At 40.4% G+C, this 24633-nt stretch overlaps 2 protein-coding genes across 3 annotated transcripts in view; one reads left to right on the forward strand and one right to left on the reverse strand.

The window, feature by feature from the left end:
- The window catches only part of MYO1E (myosin IE), a 112272-nt gene that overhangs the window by 85507 nt on the left and 2132 nt on the right, over window positions 1-24633 (reverse strand). The gene's annotated exons all lie outside the window — the stretch shown is intronic.
- FAM81A (family with sequence similarity 81 member A) lies at window positions 1225-22953 on the forward strand. 2 transcript variants are annotated; one of them, XM_027644452.1, is made up of 11 exons: window positions 1225-1468; window positions 3331-3697; window positions 4979-5046; window positions 5600-5677; window positions 6286-6559; window positions 7344-7462; window positions 13555-13684; window positions 14900-15006; window positions 16126-16261; window positions 16641-16836; window positions 17253-22953. In XM_027644452.1, the coding sequence occupies exons 3-11, from the start codon at window positions 5000-5002 to the stop codon at window positions 17390-17392; spliced, it is 1227 nt and encodes a 408-aa protein (XP_027500253.1). In that variant the 5' UTR covers window positions 1225-1468; window positions 3331-3697; window positions 4979-4999; the 3' UTR covers window positions 17393-22953. The 2 variants fall into 2 exon arrangements, with proteins under 2 accessions (XP_027500253.1, XP_027500254.1); XM_027644453.1 differs by lacking the exon at window positions 5600-5677 and having other exon boundaries at window positions 1227-1468.

The raw sequence follows: 24633 nt of genomic DNA on the forward strand, positions 1-24633 counted from the left end.
GAAGTCATCGAGATGGCAAAGTCCGACTCTTCACCGTGGCACATGGTGGGAAGACAACATAGATGCAAACAAGAGGGGTTCCAGAGTAGGGATAAAGAAAATGTTCCTCCCCCAGGAGCCAAACAAGCATGGGTGATAACAGGCTGTCCAGAAAAGCTGGAGGGCCTCCATCCTTGAAGGTTTTCAAGAGCAGGTTGGGTAAAACCCTGGGCAACTGCATTTGGCCTCATCAATGACCTCGCCTGGAGCAGGAGGTTGGCCAAGTTCTCTCCTGGGTCCATTGTAAGCTGAATTATCCCACAGTCCTATGACTCTCAGTTCATCATTTTGAAAGCACTTATGGCATGTTTTCTTTCTGGCCCGATCTTTTGATGATAAAATAATCATCGAATTTTAAAATAAATAGGTCAAACAGAGTGAGGATTCAGACCCTGTCCTGTTTTCCACAATAGCATGTGCACAGTATAACCCTTTTATCCTTCACATCTGACTGATTCCCAGTCCTGCAATGGTTTGCCTATACAACAATATGGGATGTGGCATGGATTTTAACTAAAAACAGAGACAATCTGCTATTTCAGAGTGAAGTGGTGCAGTTTGCCTCGGATTTCATTTGCCTTTGTTTACTCAAGGTGATTGTAACTAACGAAATCCAAGGAACGACACAAGCAGGAACAAAAGTGAAGGCAGACACACCCTCTGTGGATTTGTTTATCTAGTAATACTTTCTCTCAGCTCGCACGCCTCTGCTGTACAAGCAGACAGCTCTCATTTGCTGTGATATGTGAAGTTTCACTGAAGCTGCACGTTAGGTCTCGTTTGAAAATGTAACCTGGAAATCTCACAAACAAGATTAGTATTTGCCATTGATTTCAACAATCTTGTATTCCGACACGGTTTGATGTGAGCCCTGGAAACCCCCATGCCTTTAGTCATACTCTCGGCTCGAAACTCGGAGTCACCGCTGTTTGCCACCGCCGAACTTTCCGTCTGGGGGCCGGTGTTTGCGGGCGCGGGAGGCGCGGGCACTGCCCCCGCTCCGTGCCCACCGCTCGACCCCGAGCCTCGAGTGTGTGCGGGGCCCTTCCCCTCCCTCCTTCCCGAGGGTCGGGCGCTGCCGGGAAATAGCTGCGGGGAGGGGGCGATGCCAAGGGCTCCCTCCCGCCCGCCCCGGGCTCCAGCGCGTTCCCATGGCGACGGCGTCCTGGCAACCGCTCCCGCTCCCGCAGCCCGGCCTGCGGCGGCCGCCCCGCTCCCTTCCAGCGCTCCCATCCAGCGCTCCCCTGCGATCCCAGCCCAGCCGCTCCGCGCAGCCGGCCGGGAAGGCAGACGGACGGACGGACAGACGGACGGACGGACGGGCCCCCGGCGGCGCAGCGGCGGCCACGGCGCTCGGGAGCGGAGCGGGGCTCGGACCGGGGATGCGCGGGAGCGGCGGGCAGCCCTGCCCTGCCCCGAGCCAGCACCGGTGAGTGAGCGCAGAGCCCGTCCCGGCTCTGTCCCTCCGTGTTGCATGGCCGCGAGTGGTGTGTGACCCGTGGTGTCCTGTCGCCTGTCGCACGCCCCGTGTTCCCCGCAGCCATCGCTGCGCCCACCCGTGACCCCGCGCCACGGGGCCGAGCCGCGGGCAGGGCAGGGCAGGGCAGGGCAGGGCAGGGCAGGGCTCCGGCGCCATCCCCCGCTCAGAGCCCTCGGCACGGGCACGACCGTCGCACCTGTTTCCCCAGAGGGCCCTTGGCCTGGCCCGGAGCCGCGGGCGCGGCGCTGCCGGGGGGTCCCTCCCGCACCCCTCGCCCCCCAGTTCAGAGGGGGCCGGCGGGGACTGGTTCTCCCCGACACCGCCGCCTTTTGACCCGTCTTTTTGCTGAGGTGCAACACAAGGACTTTTTCTCTTACTCCAAAGCGTCGCCCCAGAGCACTTCAGAGTAACACTGGGAAGCTGCCGGGGTGGTGTCACACGTTCCCTGCGCAGCAACCAAAGCGGTTGCTATTTTAAGAAGAAAAGAGTGATTAAAGTGTTTGCCTAGGCAGGTATTTCAGTCTGCTTTGATTCCCGTGTGACTTGTGGCAAGTCACATAGCCCACCCCGTGCTTCACTTCCCTAGCAGCAACAGAAGGAAATTATGTTTTCAGGGATAATAATGCTTTCCTACCCTGCAGGCATATTGTGAGAATGAATGTGAAAAACACTCCGAGGTGCAGAGACATTACAGCAAGTATTAGATGTAGGTTATCATGGAAGATGAGGAACTGAACACTACTGATGAGATTATTCTTCATAACAGGAGAAATGGAGAATCCACAGAAAATAAACATGCAAGGCAGTCTGAGAAGTGGGGAAGGGAAGCCACAGCACAAATAGCAAGGAGTGAACTGTACATTGCTAAAAGTGTTTTTTCATCGTGTTCCATGGGTGATTTTTACACATCTGATGTCAGTGACTTAAAGAAACAATACAGAAGTAATCCATGTTTTTATGGAAAAGCTGCCCTGTGTGTAAGGTGAACTGCTGTTTTTGGCAATCAGGCATACAGTTCACAGCTGGGGAAAATCTTTTATCTTGTCCATGTGACAGGTATATTTGGACTATTCAGTAACTTAAATTAACCGACCCAATATTTACTGGGTTAATATATCATGACTTAAACTGCTATAGCAGTATTAAGTAGGAGACAACATCATTAAAATAAAATTAAGCACCTGTAGATAGTATTTAAACTGATATTTAACTTGGTCCCAGTTTACTGCCATTAGAATTGCAGCCATGTGAAATTACACTCCTCTGAATCCAGGTGTCAGAATATCTTATGTTTTCTTTTATATTTACAAGTCTAAGTTGGTATTACATACACTCATAGAGAAGGAATTTGTCATTAGTTCTGACATCTATTTGTTACAGTTTATTGCAAATATCTCCAAACTGCAGGAAAGTTTTGTACAACCGCTGAACAAGATCTTGAACACATCCTTTCTGGCTATTGGATCAGATCAAGAAGTCCGATAACTGCTGATATTTCACTGTGTACTGAGGGAAGTGCTTAAGTTAGCAACAACAAATGACCGAGACGTTCATCTGTGTGACTTTTGTTCCATGTGCACAATTTCTCAAGATACTTGCATTTAGCTGCATGTCTAATGGTAGTCTGGCAGAAAAAGTTAAAGCTTCAAGCAAACCTATGCTTCCTCTGCTGCAAACATTTTTTTCCAATTGATAATAAATAGATACCGAAGGCCGTAAGATTAAAACACTGTTTGGTTGTCTTTTATAAGTTTATTTCACTGTGAAACTGCTACTGTGCCAACTTTACTATTTGTTCTTTGTTCTTCTAGGTAGCATCCAGTGCTTTGCTGCTGTAGCACACACAGCTCTTCTTAAATCAGTGGGATAACCCCTGTGTTTACAGTTAAACTGCATTCAAATGCTTCACTGCATCAAGATCATTAAAATGTGTTACCCAGAGGTGTAAGAGTACATGATCTCAGGTGGTGTAACCTGGGGATACAGCCAGGAGGGACATCTGGAGAGTGGTGGCATTGCTTAAAAACCAACAACGGGGAAACGACGGTGTGAGGAACAGATTGCAGAACTGGACCTTCAGTGTCTGTGCAGGATTTTGAATGCAGAAGTCATCACAATGATTCCCAGCTCTTATACCCTGCTTTTTACTTATAGCCATGTAAGAACTTAAACAGGGAGGTAGGTATCGTTATCTCTCTTCCATATGGGGAAACTGAGTCATTAGGCGTGGAAATAACTGGTCTGAAGTTCAGTGGGTCAGAGATTGAGCAAGGAGTTAAACTCCGACCTTCTGAATTCCTGTCTATTGTCACTGCTGCTCAGCAATCCACCTTCTCTTAAAACTATTCTTTTCCCTAATTTGTAGTTTCTGAAGCACCATGCTATAAATAGAACACACACACTGTGACAATGTTTGCTCTCTGCTCTCAGGCACTGCTTTCATACATTTCTAAAGCACAAACATGCTTTGCATTCTGAGATCTCGGAGGGCAGCCTTATTGCTTCTTCACAATCACTGTTTGGCTATTTTATTTCCATAACCCATTTTTCTCTTTCTACTGGTAAAGCATAATGCACAGGATTTCATCAGCAATTGCAAAATTCTTTTCATACATCAGCCTTTAGTTTTCAGTGAGGATTTTTGGTTCCCAGGGAGTTCAGGCTTAGGCCGTGCTCATTCTCTTGATACTTAAAAATGTTGATTTGTTTTATATAGGGTAGAATGGTTGGATTTGATTGAGGCTAACATCTTTGTCATTAATTTAATTTCTGTCAGCAGACAAAGCTTCTGAGCCAGGTACTGGTACCACAGTAAGATATTAAAATATCTTTCTGAAGCTATTGAATAGACCTACTCTGCTGCAATGTCTGTCACAGTCTGGCTGGCAGTGTCTAAAAATTAAAGCCATAATCTATATTCTTACCACAGAAGAATTTACTTACAACATGAAGTGTAATCTTTTAGATTTCAAGACAAATTAGCAAAAGACTCAATTTTGCTAAACTATGCTGATGTCACACATTTTATTTAGGTTTCTGACTGCCAATGCTTTTACCTGAAAAGCACCGTATCCCTAATAATCTGCTGTAATGAAACATTTGTATTTGACTCTCCAGTCAATATTTTCCTAAGTTTTACGATAATCCTGTAGATCTTACTTTATTATTCATTGATTAATTATGTCTGAAACAGATTGGGGACAAGAAGTTTGTTTACCTTTGTCCTGCCAAACCGGTTCTGTAGGTCAACAGCAGATTTCAGTTTCAAGGCTGTCACCCTTGCCTTTTCAAGAGTATAATTTTCACCATAAAAAGCTTTTTAGCAGTTTTTAGTCTCTGTTCTTTTGTATCTATTTTTAATCTTAAACTTTACTTAAAGGTGCACTTAAAGCAGAAGAATTTAGTCATTTCAGTGCCGATATAAACTACTCAATAATTCGATGTGTACTTTTTCAACAGACATAAATTATTGACCAGAAAATGGCCCACCGAAGCCCAATCTTCCCAACTCTTGCCCCTTCTGAAAGGTACAGTTTGGAATATAAAAATTAAAATCTTCGTATTGCAGAGTATTATGTGTCTCTTGGTTCCCTATATATAGTAATGCTGTGACTTGGGACTTTGGCATTAGTATGCAAAGCAAAGTGAAATACTGTAAACATTCAAATCATGGCCCAAATCACAATTCCTTACTCAGCTTTTACTTAACCGTTTTCCAAATAAATTAAATAACTTAAACTGTAACTGAGTAGAAGTCCAACAATACTTTACTTTAGCCAGTCTTCTAATAGCATGGAACAAGTGTGAAAACCCAGAGCCAAACGTGACCTGTATTAAGAGTCCTCGTCCATCTCTTACAGTATCATCATGGTGAAACTGAACTGCTAATTTGGCTTATTAATAGGAATGAAAATGAGAATGCACAGTAAATAATGCAGTTCTAAGAAAAGATCTCCTCTTTCAAAGTGGGGTTGAACTTGTATCTTCCACTTATGCTTCTGAAAATTTTCATTATTCTTTACAGAATATAGTGGCAGGAAAAGATTGCATGCATTAGCAGCCTAATTGTTTTACTTTCAGCACCCATGAGCTCCATTGCATTCCATGGAAGCTATGCAAGTGCACTGCACCCTTGAAAAATATAGACAAATATTCAAGGTACCCAAATGTAAGCTATTTTGGGGGGAAAATTTGTGTTCTAAGACTATGAGAAGTTTGTAATAATTTTGATCTTTCTGTACCCACATATACTCCTGTCCAGTTCATGGGGGAACAAGCTTCTGTGTGTATTACAGGATAGCTATAGACACTGAAAAAAGGAATTGACACAAGCTACTGCTTTTTAATCTCAGTCTGTTTGCATTTGTTTTACAATACCTACCTTCTACAGTTACGGCTTGGATTAAGCCTGAGAACTGCAGAGATAAATAACATTACTTTTGAAACTCAATAAAGGGGCTTGAATTTGGATTCTTAATCAAATTCTAGTTCTGAATTGTAACTACTTTTATTATGCTAATGTCCTTTTCTTAAGATCCTATGCTTTTGTAAGCTCCCTTAAGGGGAATGAAAGGGAGCCTGACCTGCCTTTGTACAAGACACACGCAGTAGCCAACACAGCACTCCTTATTTGTAGGAGTGGGCCCTCTGTGAGTATTTTGGGGCTTCTCCCAGTACTCAGATAGCATTGCACTGTCTCCCGTGGAAAGCCATTGCAGAGTTTTATGTGGGAACTTAACAATATCTTGGATATTCTTCTGCACTAGACGGGTTCGGAACATCCCGCTGCACAGCCAGGCGCTGACAGCGGTGCCGCTGGCATCTGCCAGCCTGGTGGATCAGCTGGAAGACAGGATCCTAAGCCATGAGAAAACAACGGCGGCCCTTGTGGAACACGCTTTTCGCATTAAGGAGGACATTGTTCACACTCTGCACAGAATGCAGAACAAAGGGGGGGGAGACCGGCTGGCCCGGCAGCTCCTGGAGGAGCACATCCGAAACATAACGGCCATAGTGAGGCAGCTCAATCGGGACATTGAGGTATGTCAGGAATGCTCCACGGCACTAACGCCATCCCAGCTACTTATTCCTGCTGATTTCCTAAGAAAGTTTATACCACAGGATAAGCAGAGGTCAGATGAGGTCTGAAGATCCTGTAAGTTTATAAACTGTTTTTACAACTTGAAAAAGTGTTTGCAAATTACATAATTCTTTCAGGGGCTATGAAAATAGCACAGGATATTAGCATATAAACACAGAAGCCTTTGTGGTTCTAATAAGCTTGCTTTCAAAAGCTGCACTGGAAAATCTTGAAAAAATGAATTAATGCGACACTAATACCCAGCTCAAGTTCAGTCCAAAGGCTGTGCTGTGTAAACACTAGGAAATGCCTGAGCTCTGTAATAAACTTTCTTTCCCTTCTGACTCACTGATGACACCAAGTAACCAAACCCAACTGCTCATTTTTATGACCTAATCCCATGCAGATCCATGACTTCACCTGTGACCTCTGCTGCAGTGAGCAACAGGGGCGTGGTGGGGAAAATAAAAGGATAAAAAACACTATCTTTTATCCTTTCATTTTTATTGTCAAGTTATACTTTATGCATATTATGGTATTTATGTGCAGATTGGACACTAATAACAAGAAATAATCAAATGCCTAAAAGATATCTGGTTTAGTACATTGCAAGACAAAGTTTTAATAAAGTAATAATAAAATGCTATCTGAGGGTACTGAACGACTGAAAAATAGTGAGTGACATTTTAAGTGTACATGAAATGTGACATACTGAGCTTTTATTTGCATATGAATGCTTTGTAGATGCTGCAGGAACAGATACGTGTCAGAGACAATCTCAGCTACGGAACAAATTCTACCCTGAAGAGTCTGGAAATGCGGCAGCTTTCTGGCTTAGGGGATCTTCGGGGAAGAGTTGCAAGGTAAAAGTCAACATGGAACTGTATTTTGGGGGCTAGTTAATGTTGCTTTAATCTTGAAGTATTAACGTGAATGATAATGGGCTGAATTCAACTTTGGCAAAATTCCCAGGATAATTTTGCTCTGTGTTGAATGAATAATAATCCTTTGCATTCCAGTATTACATATTAAACTTAATAATATCACACTTAATTCCTAAAATTCCTGAAATTAGTTTTAAATAAATGACTTCAAATTCCTCTGGCAAATTTGGATTTGGTTCAGCTTTAAAAAGTACTGTGGTTAGACTCATGTATCTTTGAAACACATTAATTAGCACAATTAGAAAGACAGCACGGAACAATCTGCACTTGTGAAGAACAAAATAGTTGCACATTTTTGCATATGTTTTAGAAATAAAAATCTGCACATTCAGTTGTTGGTTAGCCATATTAAAAACCACAGGCTACATGACACATAAGGAACAGAAAGCTATACAATAATAGAGGTTTTACAGGCTGCCTGATACTCCAGCTTACAATTGTGCAGCTACACAGACTTCACTGTGCCATCAATGACATGTTTACAAACCCCAGTACGGCAGCATTGAGTTAAGTGTCCCTAAAGGTGAACACAAAAGACAGAGGATATGTACAGCTACAGAGAAAGGACCTAATCTGGCCTAAAGCAGCTTGGCTAATAACTCTGATGGAGCTATACTTGTCCTGAATTTGACCTATTGTCTACATTGCACAGGTAATTTTTCTTTCTTCTTTGTACATCAGCTGATTTAGTGATAACCTTCAAAAGGCTACAGAAAAAATCAGGGAGGAATTTTCTTGAACTGAAGTTTTCTCATAAATTATTCAGTTGCCTGAAGCTTCCACTCTAACTTTCATAGCCCATTTTGTAAAGAATACTTCAGAGAGGTTTTAAAAAGAATTACAAATTTAGTAAGTTATGCACTATGCTTTAGCAAAAATGAATGAACTAGTTTATTTTGTCAAATCAGAAAACTGATTGAAAGAGAAAGAGAGAGACACACACACACATATATGTATTTCACTGAAAAATCCCCTTAAATACATGCCTAGATCTTCCTGCTTCTTTATGTAAAAAGTCCACTTTGAGATCATACTACATCCTGAGAGGGGTCCACATTTGGAGCAACACCATTATTGACACCTTGGGAAGCGAAATGTAGTGTCTTTGCCTCCAATAACAGAACTCAAGAGAAGAAACAGGTGCTGGCCTGGATGTCAAAGCAGGGCCCTTGCCTGCCCTGAGTGCTCAGAAGGGGAGTGGTGGGGACTGGCACACTCTGTGCCAGCGTTTCCTCCTTTATTTACTGAGGGCACCGCCCTGGTACTGTGCTTGGGTTGCAATTTATCTGATAATTGTATGAGATTAAACCCATCTGCCTTATGTCAGACTGTGCAACCACTGCAGGCTATTTGTAGTCATTACCCTAAGAGAATCAGTTTATTGTCTTTTAACTGTTATCTTCGCTTGTGCCCTCTGTGCTTCTATTCAGCATGCTCTCTACAGACAAAAATTCCCTGAATGAGGAAGAAAAAAATTCTTCCCTTTATCAGAAATCAAGTTAAAGCAGTGTTCCATGAGGGAAAACTGTTTGCCTTTATTTACAGACATATTCTACTTTGAAAATTAGTGTTGCTGTGAATAATGATTACAGCACCAGCTGGAGAATATGGTCAAGACAGTGGTTTGTTGTGCTGTTGGCACAATACAGAATTTTCCCTGGGATAAACAGTTTCTGATTACTCTAGCCAATGTTCCTTACGTAAAATAAACTTTACTCACCTAATGCAATTTTACTTTCACATCTAGCCGTGCTAGCTTTCAGAAGAGTTCAGAGTGAAACATTAGAAACATGATCAAGTTCCTGTGGGTCACCAGCTTACCCTGCATCAGCTTTCAGCCCCAGTGAAGGTGTGGCTCGGGCTGCAGTGACAGGCTCACTGAGTCCAGCCCGTGTGCTCTGGCTGGCAGTGTGCAGACACACACTCAGTGTGGCTCAGTTCATACACACTGCACTACAGTAAATCCCAAAATCTGAGCCCTTTGGTCATGTAATAGTTTTAGTATCAGTCTTAGGATTCTGGCCAAATTTCAGTTCCAGTAATTACATGCACATTAAACATCCTATTCAACTTCAGTATTGGAGAGAGTGGTGTTTATTTCCTAACACCAACTGTTCTGTAACATGTCAATATATCATCAAACAGCTGTCTTGTTATTTCTTGAGGGTTGCTGCTTCTAATGATGAGAACAGGGATCCCTACATGCAGTTCTAAAGCACAGCTCCAAACCACACTCCCCTGGTTTGGAGGAATGAGGTTTGGACACACCTCACTCAATCATAAAATCAACTACTATTGCTATCAGGACATGACTGAATACACATTGCAGCTCATGTCTCTGGACCATTTCTCACTAAGCACAATTTATGGATGAATTTGTAAAGCACTATCACAGTGTTCACCATGAAAGATTCCCAAGAATCAGCATTATTATTAACTTTAAGAAAAAATATTACCTCTGTTAAATACAGTGACACATTCAGCAGAGAATTAAATAGATGCCAGTAGATCCATTTCTCCAACCTCCTGTCCGTGATGTTGTCAATTTTATATAACATAGATTTAACAATTCTTTTTCTAGTGATACTAAGTCATAAAATTCAGTAGTAGTGCCTTATCATTTATTTAGAGAATTACTTGTGTACTATGAACGTTTGTCTGGAAAGTTTAAATGCAGCAGCCTCCTTGTAAAGATATCAATAGCTGTTTCTAGAAGCTTCCTGATGGCTAAAACATCCAGAGAAACAGCAACTCCGCGTGTTCTAACTCGGCCTACTTTGCATATATAGATGATTTTTTTATACACATTATAGAACTGATTCATTTCAGACAACCTGGACTCATTAGATGTGGGCAGATTTTCCTGCACTGCACAGAAAATGAGTCTGATGCGTCTGGGACACGCTGAATTTATGAACTTCTTGGGTACAATAAATCTGCTGTGCTCTGGCTCTTGCTGTGTAGGAGGTGAGCGGGGGGGGCTGCTCTGGGCTCCTGGGCCACACCAGCACCATCCAGCAGCTCTGCTGGTCCTTCCTGCTGCCTGCCCTGCACGTGTCAACTTGCCTTTCACTGCTTGTTTTTCACTGAAACACTGGCATTTTAATTGAAACCTCTCCTGTTATAATAAAATAGGAACATTAACATCTCTCTGGGTACCATTACAGCACAGGTATAGAGTACCCAGGTGCAGAGTATTGGCATAGCTCTCAGCCTTATCTAGGCTCTAGTGATACCGACTGGAACAACCTCTGTCTGGATTTTTAGAGGTTGAAGACAACAAAAATGCTCTTCAGTGTGCCAGAAAAATAACTACTGCTTTTGCTTACTACAGCTTGGAAGGCAGTTGTTTGATAATTTAACTGTTTATAATAAACTTTACTGGTTTCTAGAATTCTACTGCATTCTGAAATTGAGGATAATACTTAGCAGTATGAAAACTCTCCATTTATTCTTCATTTACCAATCTCCCCTAAGTACACAGCTTGCAATCAGAACTTTCAGAAATTGTCCCCCCAAATGAAACAGTAGCAAAACAAACACATTCTAGTGCACCTTTGGTCCAAATTTTAACAGTGCACGTGTGCAACTGAATATGAAAAACTGCCCTGGGTTGTTTTTATGGACAGCTTCAGTATTTCAGAGAATTATTTATTGTGCACTTTTTTGTACAAAACTGTTTTATATTCAGCTCTTATATTTCTAAACCAGGATCCATCCTAGAAATCTTAATCTATTTCTCCTGTCTTTCCTTGTGCTTTAAGGATGACCAAACCTTGAAACTTGTTTCCAACTTCTGTCTTTATACCCATAGCCCACTGGCTACATCTATAGAGACAGTCTGATTAAATCAAATACAGTGTTCAGAAACATGTATTTCTATTTTTAAGAAGACTTCTATTGTCATTTTAATATGAATCCATAAAGAAGACTCAAAGAAGAACTTACAGAGGTGTGGGGAATTCAGTGGGGATCGTAGTGTGCCATTTTTTTTCTCCCCTCTCACTTTTTTTTTTTTTAACAGGGAAAAATTCCAAGCTATAATGTTCCCTTGCGTTTAGATTGTTGATTATCTTCCAACCCATCATATGATAGAAACCTGAATCAAAAGTGTTAGAAAGCCCATGCTTTTCCATATGTTCATCTCATTATTACCTCCCTTTCTGTTTGAAAGCCAGTGGAAGCAGGCAGCGAAGTTATTTAACTATCCTAACTTTTTAACTCAAAATGTGTACTCACATAGCTAATATCAGAACCTCGTTCTTTGATACTGAACACTAATATTTTCTTCCAGGTCAAAACTGATCAGGTGTTTGTGAGTGTGTACAACAGATATAGCGGAAAAACCAAAATAATCTGATCAATACACACCAGGCTGGCACTAAATTAACACAGTCAGAATTTTAGTGTTTCAGTTACCATGGAACTACATGAACCCTTTGACCAGGTAACTGAGTTCCATGAAGAAAAGAAATGCTCTGTGATTAAAGCCAGAACATTTATTTGCTTTAAAAAGAATTACAGATGCTCGCTGTTTACATTTGCTTCAGTAGTTTCAAAGCTGTTGCTTTTTATATTTTCAGTCATGCCTCAGAGAAACAAAACTAACCATTTTTGGAGCCCACAGCATTTTGGTGATTAGATGTGAGATGATTTCACTGCTCTGATTCTCTCTGATCATAACAACGGGGAGAGATTTGGTTTTCCTCATCTTTCTAAAAGAAGTGCCTGATTGTGAGACCCAGAAGTAAAGTTCAGTGCTGTGTAAACCTCAGCTGGTCTTCCTACAGATATTACTCACTGCTCTCACTGTGCTCAACCGCTACACCAGAAATTGATTTCCAAAACTTTTATAATGTCTATGTGCTATTTTGCGTGACTGATTATTCTATTATTGAAATCGTACCATAATAATAAGCAAATGCTCCATTTGGCATCTTAGTTGGGACTTTCCCTTCATGTTTAATGATAATGGCAGTTACTGTAACTGAGGTGATGAAAATGCATGTTGAAATGAAAGCCTGCAAACTGAAATGCGACTAAAAAGAGCATAAAGTGTGTCATTGGTTTAGGTAATGACTTAACGTGCCTCAGCTTGTTCCATTTTATTGCCTTTTTCTCCCTCAGATTGTAACTGCTGTCTGTTCCCCATCAGTTTTCTAGATCGAATTTGGTAACATTGCTGGTTACATATTTCCCTTAGCAAAAAACTGTCCATGAGTCATACTTCACAGAGGTCTTACTCCTGAAATCACAGTATGTACATTTTTACAGCTCAGTTAATGCCTTTATTGTATTACTGTAGATGAAATCCACCTGGTCAAATTCTTTTTGAAATCTGGTAGAAAATGCACATATTCTAGAGCACATTTAGACTGAAAATGTTACAGCATCAAATGTTCCAATGTGAAGAAAAGAAACAATAATTATTGTGTTCCAGGACTTCATTTCATAATCTTTTCTGAGACAAAATTGCCACTGCTTTCAGTGACAATTTATTTATTTACCTAAATAAAGACTAAGAACCCTAAAATTTGCCCCGTGTTGTTTACTACATATATTAATTGTATACTACTGTTTCACAAATAAAAATACAAAGCTATAATAATTAAAAAATGGTCCTTAATCATTAAGGCTTCTCATCATGTAGGCGAAATCATACACATCCAATCAGATGTATTCTGGAGTATGACAAAAACACAAGGTAATGGAATTGTGCACCTTTGCCTTTCTGATGTGATTTCCCTGACTGATAACACAGCCTGCCCATATTGTGGCAGTGTCAAGATGACTGAAATGTGTGTGTCAGACTATTGGACCTTGAGCCCATTTGAGAGCAGTTTGCTGAATACTATGAGATATACATGACAATTCTTACAGTCTCATAAGACATGGTTTCCCTAGACAGCCAGCAATTTCACAGAAATGGCCAGTATAAACTGGGAAATTTAAAAAGCCTGGACCTCCTATTCTATGTAGCTGTTGCTTTTTTCTTTTATCTATTCAAACAGGTGTGATGCTGGGTTAGCCAGACTGTCTGCAGAGCATAAAATTACATATGAAAGACTTCAGAGCCTAAGTAAAGACCAACACACCTCCAAGCTGATCTTAGAATCTAAAATCAAAGAGGCAGAAATACAGGTATGGTATTTAGACCAAAGCAATCCATGTACAGGTAAGCGTTACAGTCTAATTCCCACAGATTCCAGTACTGTTAATTATTATCCTGGGAGGTCACAGATTTACAAATGCAAAGGTGTAGCTGCTCACAGTCGTTATTACATTGAATATTGGTACCTACCTGCGTTAGTGTACTGGTCTAACTGAAAAAAGGTCCTTAATTTCTGCCTTCAGCATGCTGTGTAGAAAGGACTAGTGTGTAAAGGCATCTGAAAGGACTCCAGGAACGAACAAAAGTCAGTGATTTCTGGCCTGAATGGCTTCCTGAGGTTGGAATGTGAACGTGGCATGGATGCTCCACAAAACTACAACAATGCAAGCATCAGTGTCTCTCCCTGTATGTTTTGGCCTTCCCAGGATGATTCTATATCTGTTTGAACACAATTTTTGAAGGTCTGCAAAACAAAACTGGCTCTGGGTTCTGTGAATCCATTAATCTGTCCGTCAGGTTTCTCTTCCATTGGGTTTGAGAATGGAAGTGAGCACTAGATACAAGCAGAGACTTGTGACATTAAGGAAAAGGATTCTTCATATCTCCATCTCAAGGCCTTCCCATTTTCTTGGTCAACAAAAGTATTTTACATCTTCATTTTGCGGTAGGTAAATGGTTAAAATCCACTTTACCTTTCTCAGAAGGCTCAGTGTAGTACCTTAGCATGTCAGGAGGATGTTGTCATGCATCTTGTAAGCCAGAACTGTTTTGTGAAAGTGGGATGGTTGTTTTGGTGAGAAATGTTTTCTTCTAGTAATGACCTATCCCCAGTTAAACCCAGCCCTTCTGTCCCTGCAGTAGCCATATACACAGAGTGATGGAGCACACCCCTCACTGTTGGTGGAGTGCTTTGCTATTTATTTACTGTGCTTATGTGGCAATGTGGAGATGTTTGGATTCTGCAAATCCAGCTGTCTCAAGGGGGGAGCAGGCAGATGGTTTCAAGGCAAAACTATTTCAATTATTTAAGGCAAAAAAAAAAATTACAGTTTTCCAAATGTCGATACTTTCATGTTAAGAGATATTGTATTTTTCAAGATAAAGTAAAATATGCCAATTCAATAATTTTAGAAACGTTAGCAGAACTGATCTCTCTAAGACCTTCCCTGCTGTTATGAAAATGTCCCAAATGAAACTGTGATGAAATGCTGCTGAAAAATAATAAATTCTGAATTTTGTTTCAGATTTCTCACCTGCTGAGCAGAGTAGAGCAATCGATAATGCAGCAAGAAGCAAAGCTCAAGGTTGCCTACAAAGAGAGCAACCAACAGCTACAACTCCTGGACACCAAGTAAGTGCTGCTGCCCTGCACCCTGGGAGGCAGAGCCTCAGTTTTCCAAGTCTGACTGTTGCAATCTTCAGGTCTACAAAAGCATGAACCTCTCTGAATACGTGTTTGCTCCACAGATATTACAAAAGCACAATGGTCTGTCAAGTGGGACTTGCTTTCAGCAGGAATCCTGCCCCTGATGTGCTTAGGCAATTTTGAAAAGTTCATTAAGTCCCTAGTTAAGTATTTGGGCAGAACTCATATTAAATGACACAACTAAGGATTTTTGTAAGAGTGACCTGGTGCCTTCATTGCCCTTCTGGAAGAACTGTGCCAAATAATGAAAGCTGGAGGTGGCTGTCCAGAGCAGGGCAAAATGTTCAACTCAAGCAGGAAGCAAAGCACAGCATTCACAAAGTGTTACTGCTTTAAATTGGCTTCAAACATGAATATAACTGAAATACCTAAATTATTAATGATAAGCTACTGTGCTACTACCAGACATTATATGGGGACATTATATTCAATTCAGATATTAACTCCTCTCCAGGCAGTTCTGGTATAAGCCATCCACATCCTTATTCCTTACTGCTTATTGCCATCCTCCTGCAATCCCACCAGTTACATCAGTAGAACTGTTGGCAAACCAGATGAGAGAATAGACCCAGAGTTCAAATACTCACTGGAGAAAAGAAACAGTTTCACTGGCACATTTGGTTGGTGTGAAGCTGAGGTGGGTACAGGCAATGTAAGTGGGGCCACTTGAACCAGCATTGCCACCAAAATCTTACCAAATCTTTCTTCTGATTTAAGACCTCTGGGCACAAAGATTATAATCTGAATGGATGATCATATTCTATTTTCAATACCACAATGAATTTTCATCTACTAGGCTTCAAAATTTGTGATGAGTTTTGTATAAATAACTGCTATTTTGTTGTGCTCTTTCACCTTTATTTTCTAAAACAACGTTACTTTATCCAGTTTAGTAGCCTTACAATTCAAAGACTCACCTTAATATGGTGAGAAGAATGTATCGAATTGCCATTATGTTATTTTATGAACACGTTCATAAAAAAAGTCACTGCTGAATGACCAGTTCTGCCCTTTCGTACCTGCTAACTTCTGTTGTGCTCTTAGATTAAAAAATGCCATTGAGGAACTCAGCAGTCAGATTTTGTCTGCACGTAGCTGGTTGGAACAGGAACTTGAAAAGATTGAAAAAGAGCTTGTGCAAAAAGTTGAACAACTCTCACTGACTTTTAAGGAAAACATGGTAAGTTTCTCTAAAATGTCCTATAGTACTACTCAGGAAGTAATTCAAAATGCTTTATTAATAACTAAGATGATATAATTGAGCTACTATTTGAGTGAGATTTTCAAACTGCCTTTGTATTTGCCTAAGTGTCTTCACTGATGTAAAGTATAACATTCCCACAACCTAAGAATTTTTAAATAGATCTGATCACTGCTAAATAGATCAGTATTTTAGCCTACAGTAATCAAGTCAGTTAAAATCATTTTATAAAAAAGTATAATTCCTTACACCTTTGAATTCCAGATCAAAGACAGTCAATATCTATTTAATATTTTTGAAAGACTACTGTTATTTCATATGCAGAGTAAATCATTAAAATTCTTTTTCTGGGCTCCAGGAAATGAGTGAGAGAGCTTTTGAGATGAAATTCAACCAAATGGCAGAGAAAATTGGGAAAATAGAAGAAATGCAGAAGATAAGCATGGAAGCACATGAAGCAAAACAGACTGAAGAAAGGATAAATATTCGCATTGGCAAACTCCAAAATGAGATAAATGAAGATATAAAAGAAATGAAAGCCGAAGTTAATGCTGGTAGGACCATAGTCATCAAATCCTTTACTCTGAATTGTGGTAACGGTGATCAACTTATAAGAATATACAAAATGTCCTTGTTTGTATCACAGTAATTTAAATACTTTTGGGGCAGATGTAATGGCTACACCTGTGGCATTAATCAGAATTTTCACTGGGTGTGACATTCCCAGCAATAAGGGGTATTATTGTTATCTTGCCAGCTTGGCAGTGCCCTCCCCAGAGCACACACAGCCATAGCTCAGCTGTGACCAGGGGCATTTTTGCCACCAACACAGTTACATCCCATTTTCCTTCAGAACTTTTGCTGTTCCTAGTCCAAAGCAGGGTGTTACAGTGGGAAGCACATTCTGACAGTGGTTATGGGATGCTCTTGCTCTTGGGTATGAACTAATGGCATTCTCACCTGCAATTAGGATTTGCAGCCATCTATGAGAGCATTGGGTCTCTGCGGCAAGTTCTAGAAGCAAAAATGAAGCTGGACAGAGACGAACTACAGAAGCAGATCCACCAAATGAAGCAGGAGGTTCCAAGATGGGGAGAGGCTGGACCATGACTGCAAGATTTTGTCTGAGGGATTCATGTTTACCTGGCTCAGTAGGCAGACTCTAGTCTTGTTCCAGTCTGTGACCCAAATTACCTGCATGTACCAGTGACATGCTGCTGTCACCCAGGTCTGTGTGTTGGCTCAAAGCAGTAAATGCAGGCTCTTCATGGATAACCAACAACCACCCCTCGGGGCTGAGGTGCTCATTTGCCACTGCACTACTCTAGTTGCTGTCAGGAAATTAAGCACTGTGTAAAACTGGAGTAATATATTGGTGAAGCTGGCACCTAATTTGCTAAAGGCATTCCAGTATTGCAGGCTTGGGCAGTATATATATATATATATATATACACACATACTTTTATATATAAGCACCTGCACCCACCCCATTACACCCCATCCTTCTTTTTTTAAAAAATAAAGACAACTTGGTATAATTTGCTTAATATGAATTTGGCAAGGTTCTTCATCTTGATGCAAATTATTACTTAGTTGAAATCAGTGGACATTTTTACAGTGACTTTCTCTACTATTGACTTCCTGGGGAGGTAGAATTGGCACTAAAAAAACCAATGTTCAAAATCTAGATGCCATCAGAAAATGTTTGTTTAGTTTTGCAAATATCCTCTGTGTGTGAAAACTAAATAGTGTTATATAATGTAGTTGTAGACTAAGATGATTCATGAACAACGCAAGAAACTTTAATCACATGGTCTTAAGTATTGTAACCTTTTAGAATTAACAACCAGGTGGAGTTGAGACAAGGTAAAACATGTATATAAAATATTTTTTAAGTGGGCATGTATTCCTGTGACTTGCTTCATTGTATTGATAAAAACTTAGAAAGGTTTGAAAACAAAAGAGAAGGTGATAATCTGACCTGCCCGGAGAATGTAATGCAAAATAAAATGCAGTTTATGTTCTCCTTAGAAATATTCATTGAAGTAAAAGAACTGATTCATCATGTTTAAGTAGACTAATAGTTTAGCAGATTCAAATTGCTAATTGCATTCACAGTATTTCCAGATAATAATTTCCATTCACAGAAGGGATTACATAATCAAAGTCAGCACCCATGGGGCATATTAATCTAGATAGGAAAAAATATATATGTTAATTTGACTTCCTCATTAAGAGCATGATATATTGCTCCTCATGTTTGCAAGTCATGCAGGATTAAACACTTGAGAAGAATAAAAGACCTCATCCAATATCCTCTTAATTTATACTATTAACAGTAATTCATATACAAAAATACTACTAATTCACACAATTCACATTAGTGTTAACATAAATAAATAAATAGGATGTCTCTACACTATTCTTAATGGATTTTTCTTTAGGCTAGTATTGCAAAAACTATTCTTAGCTGGAAAATCAGTGGCAAATTTCTCATCACTTCCATGAAAGATGGTTTGGCCCACAGAGTCACCATATTTAAAACAAACAAAGAATAAAAAACCTGCCCTGATATCTTACGCTATTAACTTCAGTAAGACAGTGTAGTGTGTAAAAATCAAGGAAATGCACTCATCTTTACAGGTCTGACACCTCATTTTATATTCACTTCCTATATAGTTGAAAGCAATTCAAAGTCTCAAAGATACATGAAGCTTTTGCAGCTCTGGCTTCCAATGCTGACACAAACCAGGAATGACAGAGGCAGCTTTGTTACCATCCATGTGCTCTGAAATGTATTTACAAGGGCAGCTAAGGGGAAAGCCCAGTTCCCTAAAGAGACACAATGAAATGCTTGCAAATATTTCTTAAGAATTGCCTTAAAAATTGATTCTTGCTCCACATATGTATTCTTATCTATTCTTAAATATTTAGCCATGTGCAGTGGAAAAGCTATTACTGATGTTTCACTAAAAAAAAAAAAAGAAAATAACAAAGAAAGAAACAAAAAGAGACAGAACAAACACCAAATAATTTTTTTGTTCTGTATTTGGAAGTCTGTACCTGAGGGAATCTGGTATGATATGAAGAGCATACAAGGAATCAGAGAAACAATTTATTCAGGATTTTAATAAAATGTTTCCCTTGTAAAAAATCTCATGTGATTGATCCATATAAAAAACAATACACAAAGCCCTATCCAGTTTTACTTTTGCTGGTTTAAAAATGTTTTTCCCTAAATTTCAGCTAAAGCAAATAACTAAGAGCCCAAATAAACTCATATTGAGGTAAAACCTAATGTCAAGCCATGTCTTCAAGCTCTGAAGTGCTCCCTGGAGGGAGACACAGGTCAACAATGTCTTGTCTGCACAGGCTGTCAGGGAGTGCTCATATGGGATAAGTGAGTTCTTCAAGGGACAGTGGGAGTCCCTGTGTCTTCATCTTAACCTCGTATGGCAGAATGCTCCCCTCAGGAACAGCAAAGAGGAACAACCAGGGAGCCAGGAGGGCAGTGCACAGACACTGGGGCTGCCAGAGCTTCATTCTGAGCCCTGACCTGCAGACATCCTGTAAAGCCAAATAGAAGGGAACAGCTGGGCCTGAAAGTGGAGCTGCCCCTTTATTTTCCCTTCCACGCTGGTCTCCAGTGTGGGATTGCTGTGTGCCAGTCCTTCAGGGACACCAAGGGCTTTGGATGGTGGGAGCAATGTGCTTGCTCTGTTCAACACAAGCACTCGTGCTGTGGGTCACTCTCTGTGGGCACCAAACACGGGGCTGTAGAGCCCACCAAAGGGAAGAGGAACTGAGAGGGGGCACCGTTTTTCTGGATGGAACCCGAGCAAACAGAACGAGACTTGGGAAAGTAGATGTGCACAAAATACTATTCAAAACACAAAGTTCACTGACACAACCATAAACTCACTAAAGGAAGGACTGGGAGGAGCCTTGGGAAGTCATCTGCTCCCTCTCTCTGCTTTGAAACAGATCTCAAACTCTACCTAAAATATTTGCCATAGGCACTTGTGGAACTTGCTTAGAACAATCTTTGAAAAATAAGCCACTGACTAATGCAGTCTATTCCACTGCTTAAAAAAACTGTCCTGCCACCCAAACATCTAAACTGAATGGACTCTTGATAGGACAAGACATAATGGGCTTAATTTCAAGCACAGAGGACACAAAATCTAATTTATGACATTCTTCCCTGCATGTCCATTAATTTTTTAAGGCAATCTGTGTATAACAGAAGATTCATATGAAGTTTCACAAGGGTGTTTGCCCAGTATTTCTTAACTTTTTTCTTCTTCCTACACCCCTAAAAACCCCACCAAACCAACAACACCCAACTCAAAAAACCCACGACCATAAAGCTCCCAAAATGGCCAAAAGCAGACCAATTCCTCTCATGAAGTTTTAAAATCTTTCTTTTGTCAGCTATTTTGCATGCATGAGGCTTAAACCATTTGCAGTGTGCAGACCATAGTATTCAGCCAGCTATGTTGCCTGAAAGGCATAATTGAGTGTCAAAGGTTAAACTCATTGAAAACTATTTAACTGGGGTACATGCCTTTTATATCAGCATGAGATAACACAGTAGAACTATAGTACTGTGCAGTGAGGGACTTAACTGGGAATCAGAATTATGACATTAATTACAGAGCAATTGTGCTATTTAGGTTCATTAAACAAACCAAAGGAATGATGTAAGTAAGTTAAAAGGAGGATCCTAACTTCAACATGTATTTGTTTATGTAGTACAGTTTTGTATTGTGGATACCTTTATATTGTGGATATCTTTGTCATTACGTTCTGATACAGTTCAGTAGGCAGTTTCCATGTCAGAGAAAAACAGTATGAAAGTCAATGAACAGCAGTATATTCCTGTGAAGTCAATTTAAACTGAAATGTAATATTTTCTTCTTTTCTCAATTTGTGTTTCCTGTTCCACCTTCTCAAGCATCTGGCCATCTGGGGCACAGAGTGTTCTCTGTATCTTAGAATTAAAGTGCTCATTAGACATGTATTCCAGTAATGGAAACGTATAACGAGAGACAAATGACAAACTGATGAACCCCTGATGAACTGATGTGCAGAGGAGGGATCCTCCTGTGATACTCCCCACGGTGTAAGAAATTCGGAGGCAAATTTGAAAGAAAACCAGGGAATTCAGCGCAAGGCCTCTACTGAATTTGCCACAGGGTGTCACTGTTACTCTTGGCGAGTGAAGGACGATGCTAAATGTACCTTTGTGATCCATAGGTGCCGCAATACCACAGAGATGGGGCTGGAAGTATTTAACAACGCTATTACAATACCAGTAATGCTAAACAATACTAGTTAAATACGAAAAAGTATTTAACAGTACTCTGACAATAGGAAAAAAATATTCTAAAGGCATCACTCTGTAAAATCTCAATAAAGGCAGATGATTAATTAAGTAAAATACTCTGAGGGTGACTGTGATGCTCCTTTGGACAACGCACAGGGAATGCTGCTTGGGACCAAAGCTCTCTGCTACCTTTTCTGTCAGCAGAACTTTGGTCAACACAAAGCATGAAAAACTCCCAAACCAGCTCCCAAATCCAGAAAAAAAAATCGGGGGCAGTACTTCTAAAGCATTAGATCTTAAATCAAGTAAAGCTCAAAGAGCAACATGCAGCATTTCACACTGCTCATCCCAGGAGCTGCTGCAGACTTGCAGAAGAGGCTCCTCACCCAGCATTTCCTCCCCCTCCAGGGCTGACTTTGGCTGACAGACCACAGGACAACCTGAGCAGTTACCACCAGATGAAGCTCTGGGCCTAACACAAAAAGCTGCTCTCAATCCATGCAAGGATTATCTCAATAAATAGCCTCGAGATTACAAAATATGTGGGAGAGTCATGACTTTTGCTGGCATAGATCAGTGAAAAATGCTCTTAGCTCAGCAGAGCATTAGTGATGTATAGCTAACCAGGATCAAGTTTAAGGAGAAAACCGAAGCAGTAATTGTCATAGAACAAAAAGCCCAAACTGAATGAGAGGATAAGCAGGAATTGCTGGTGAGAAAGGAGAAAGGAAAATTGCTTCTTGTAGAATGACAGGAATTAAACACATCATGCACTGCTGCACATACTCCAAACAGTTATTGTCATTAAACCTGACTTCAGCTTCTGCTAAGGCTCATTTTCTAACACCACTGCACTAAACAGGCTCCCCTTCTACGTGATTGAAGTTGAATTAGACTATAAATGAAGACAAATTTCGCTGACTGTGCTGTCTCACTCTTGTGCTACATTTCCTGATGGTATCAGGACTAGGAGGTAGGGCATCCACTCTGCTAGGGGGGCTTTGTGATCTTGCTATCTCCATTAAGAATAACTTAAAAAGGTGCAATAATTGCATATTAGAATATATATGCCTTCACATTATAACACTGAATTTCCATGCTGTGACACGCTCTTTTATTCTTCACTGGCTTTGAGAATTGTCATTTCAGTACATGCAAGTATCTTGTTATATAAATCATGAAACTCAAGAAAGGTATAACGACTCGAAGTAGAGCTTTTAAAATGCAAATAACTGAAAACAACAAAAGTTAAAACATGTTTTATGCTACTGCCATGCTTTGAAAAGATAAATGCCAGCCTGTTTACTACTATAAATAATAAACCTTGTTCACTTTACAAAGATCTTATGGGGATTGATCACTTTGTATCTTACACAAGCTTGAACATGTGAAGTGCTGTGACCCAGTTCCACATATGCTTTCCTTTGTGAGATTAATCTCCCTAAAATGAACGTGGCAGCTCACAGCAGAAACTGCTTGCTTTCCTCTTTGCATGTATAATGTTTTATATTGCAAAACAAAAGGGACTGCTGGTCTCTGGTATGGTCTCCTGGTATCTTAGAATCATACAATTGTTTAGGTTGGGAAAGACCTTTCAGTAATGGCAAAATCTCAACCATTGCTTAAAATTTTGAATTTCCAATTATCATGGACTAACAAAACAAGAAATGAATGGTATAATATTATCAGTGTTTATTTTAGTAATGTATCTCCATTATCCAGAGTGAGGGGAGATGAAGAAAATCCAACACTGACACCATGAGACAGAGCACAAGGGTGGAATCCTGAATCTCCAGATAGATTTTGGGCTAGTTTAGGCCCATTATCTTTATCTATTTGGACCCATTCCCTTTATTTCTGTAAACTCCCTAGCGGTAAATTAATTTTTTACCTTTATTAGGTTGTCCAGGCTGTGGTAACTCCCACACAATGTCAAATTAAAAAAAAATCATGAGGAAAAAGTGTGAAGGGAATTGAGTATTATTCTGTCCCTGAGGCCCCACTGCCATTTGATGTCACTATTCCTGTTAGGCAAAGGCAGGCAGGTGCATGTCTGCAAGAACTGGATTTCAGCAGGTAGGAAGCACCAAGGAAAATCATACAGATTATTTCAATAAATCACAGGATTATGCCTTATGGGCAGCACTTGTTAAAACAAATTTATTGCAAAGGTAAAGCCAGAGATTCAGTTCGGGGTGAGTCTCCTTGTGGTCTACTAGGGATAGGCTGGGACTGTCTGACACAAATGGGCAGGAACTTCACATGGCAAACACCATATCAGGGAAAAAAAGCCCTCCTCCCCCTGTACTACTACAGCTTAGCTCCCAATAAAGCAAACTAAAGGAGGAAAAACTCCATGAATAAGACAGAAAAGGTCTAAGCCCAAGCAGAGACCAAAGAACCTCATACATTTCATCTTGACTGTGAAGCTCTTCCTGCTTGTCTTTGGCCCTGGAAACAGTGCTCACAGAGCTGAGAGGGGAACAACTGAGGATTCCAGGCAAGATTTAAACAACAGGGACAGGAATGGGGTCATCTGTGCTACAAGACAATCATCTGTGTTTGCATCTGCCAAGGGCAATGGAATATTATGGTATTAAGAATAGAACAACAAGATTTTCACTAAGAAGGTATTTTAATAGTCATTCAGAAGTAGAAGGACAAATAAATAAAATGCCCAGCGATGCTCATTTGAGAGCTTTTTGCTTCACGGTGGTCAGAGAAACAAGGAAAGGCCTGGAGAAACAGCAGCAGAGGGTCTGGCTCTCAGGGTCTTTCTAGCCCAAGGGCATGTGTCATGACTAATTGAAAATGATAAACAACTTCAGGTGTTATTTATACTCTTGCTCACAGAAGCCTGTAGTAGTTAATACTGAAATGTCTATACATATTCATATGAGGCATCTACAGTACATCTTATATTTTGCATTAAAACAAATTTGCAGTTTCACCCATGATGAACCTGGTTTGCACATGAGTACAAGATGTTGCTTTGCTCATGTGGGGTGTGTCAGATTGACCC

Source organism: Corapipo altera, unplaced genomic scaffold (assembly GCF_003945725.1).
Source record: "Corapipo altera isolate COAL_440 unplaced genomic scaffold, ASM394572v1 50, whole genome shotgun sequence".
NCBI lineage: Eukaryota > Metazoa > Chordata > Aves > Passeriformes > Pipridae > Corapipo > Corapipo altera.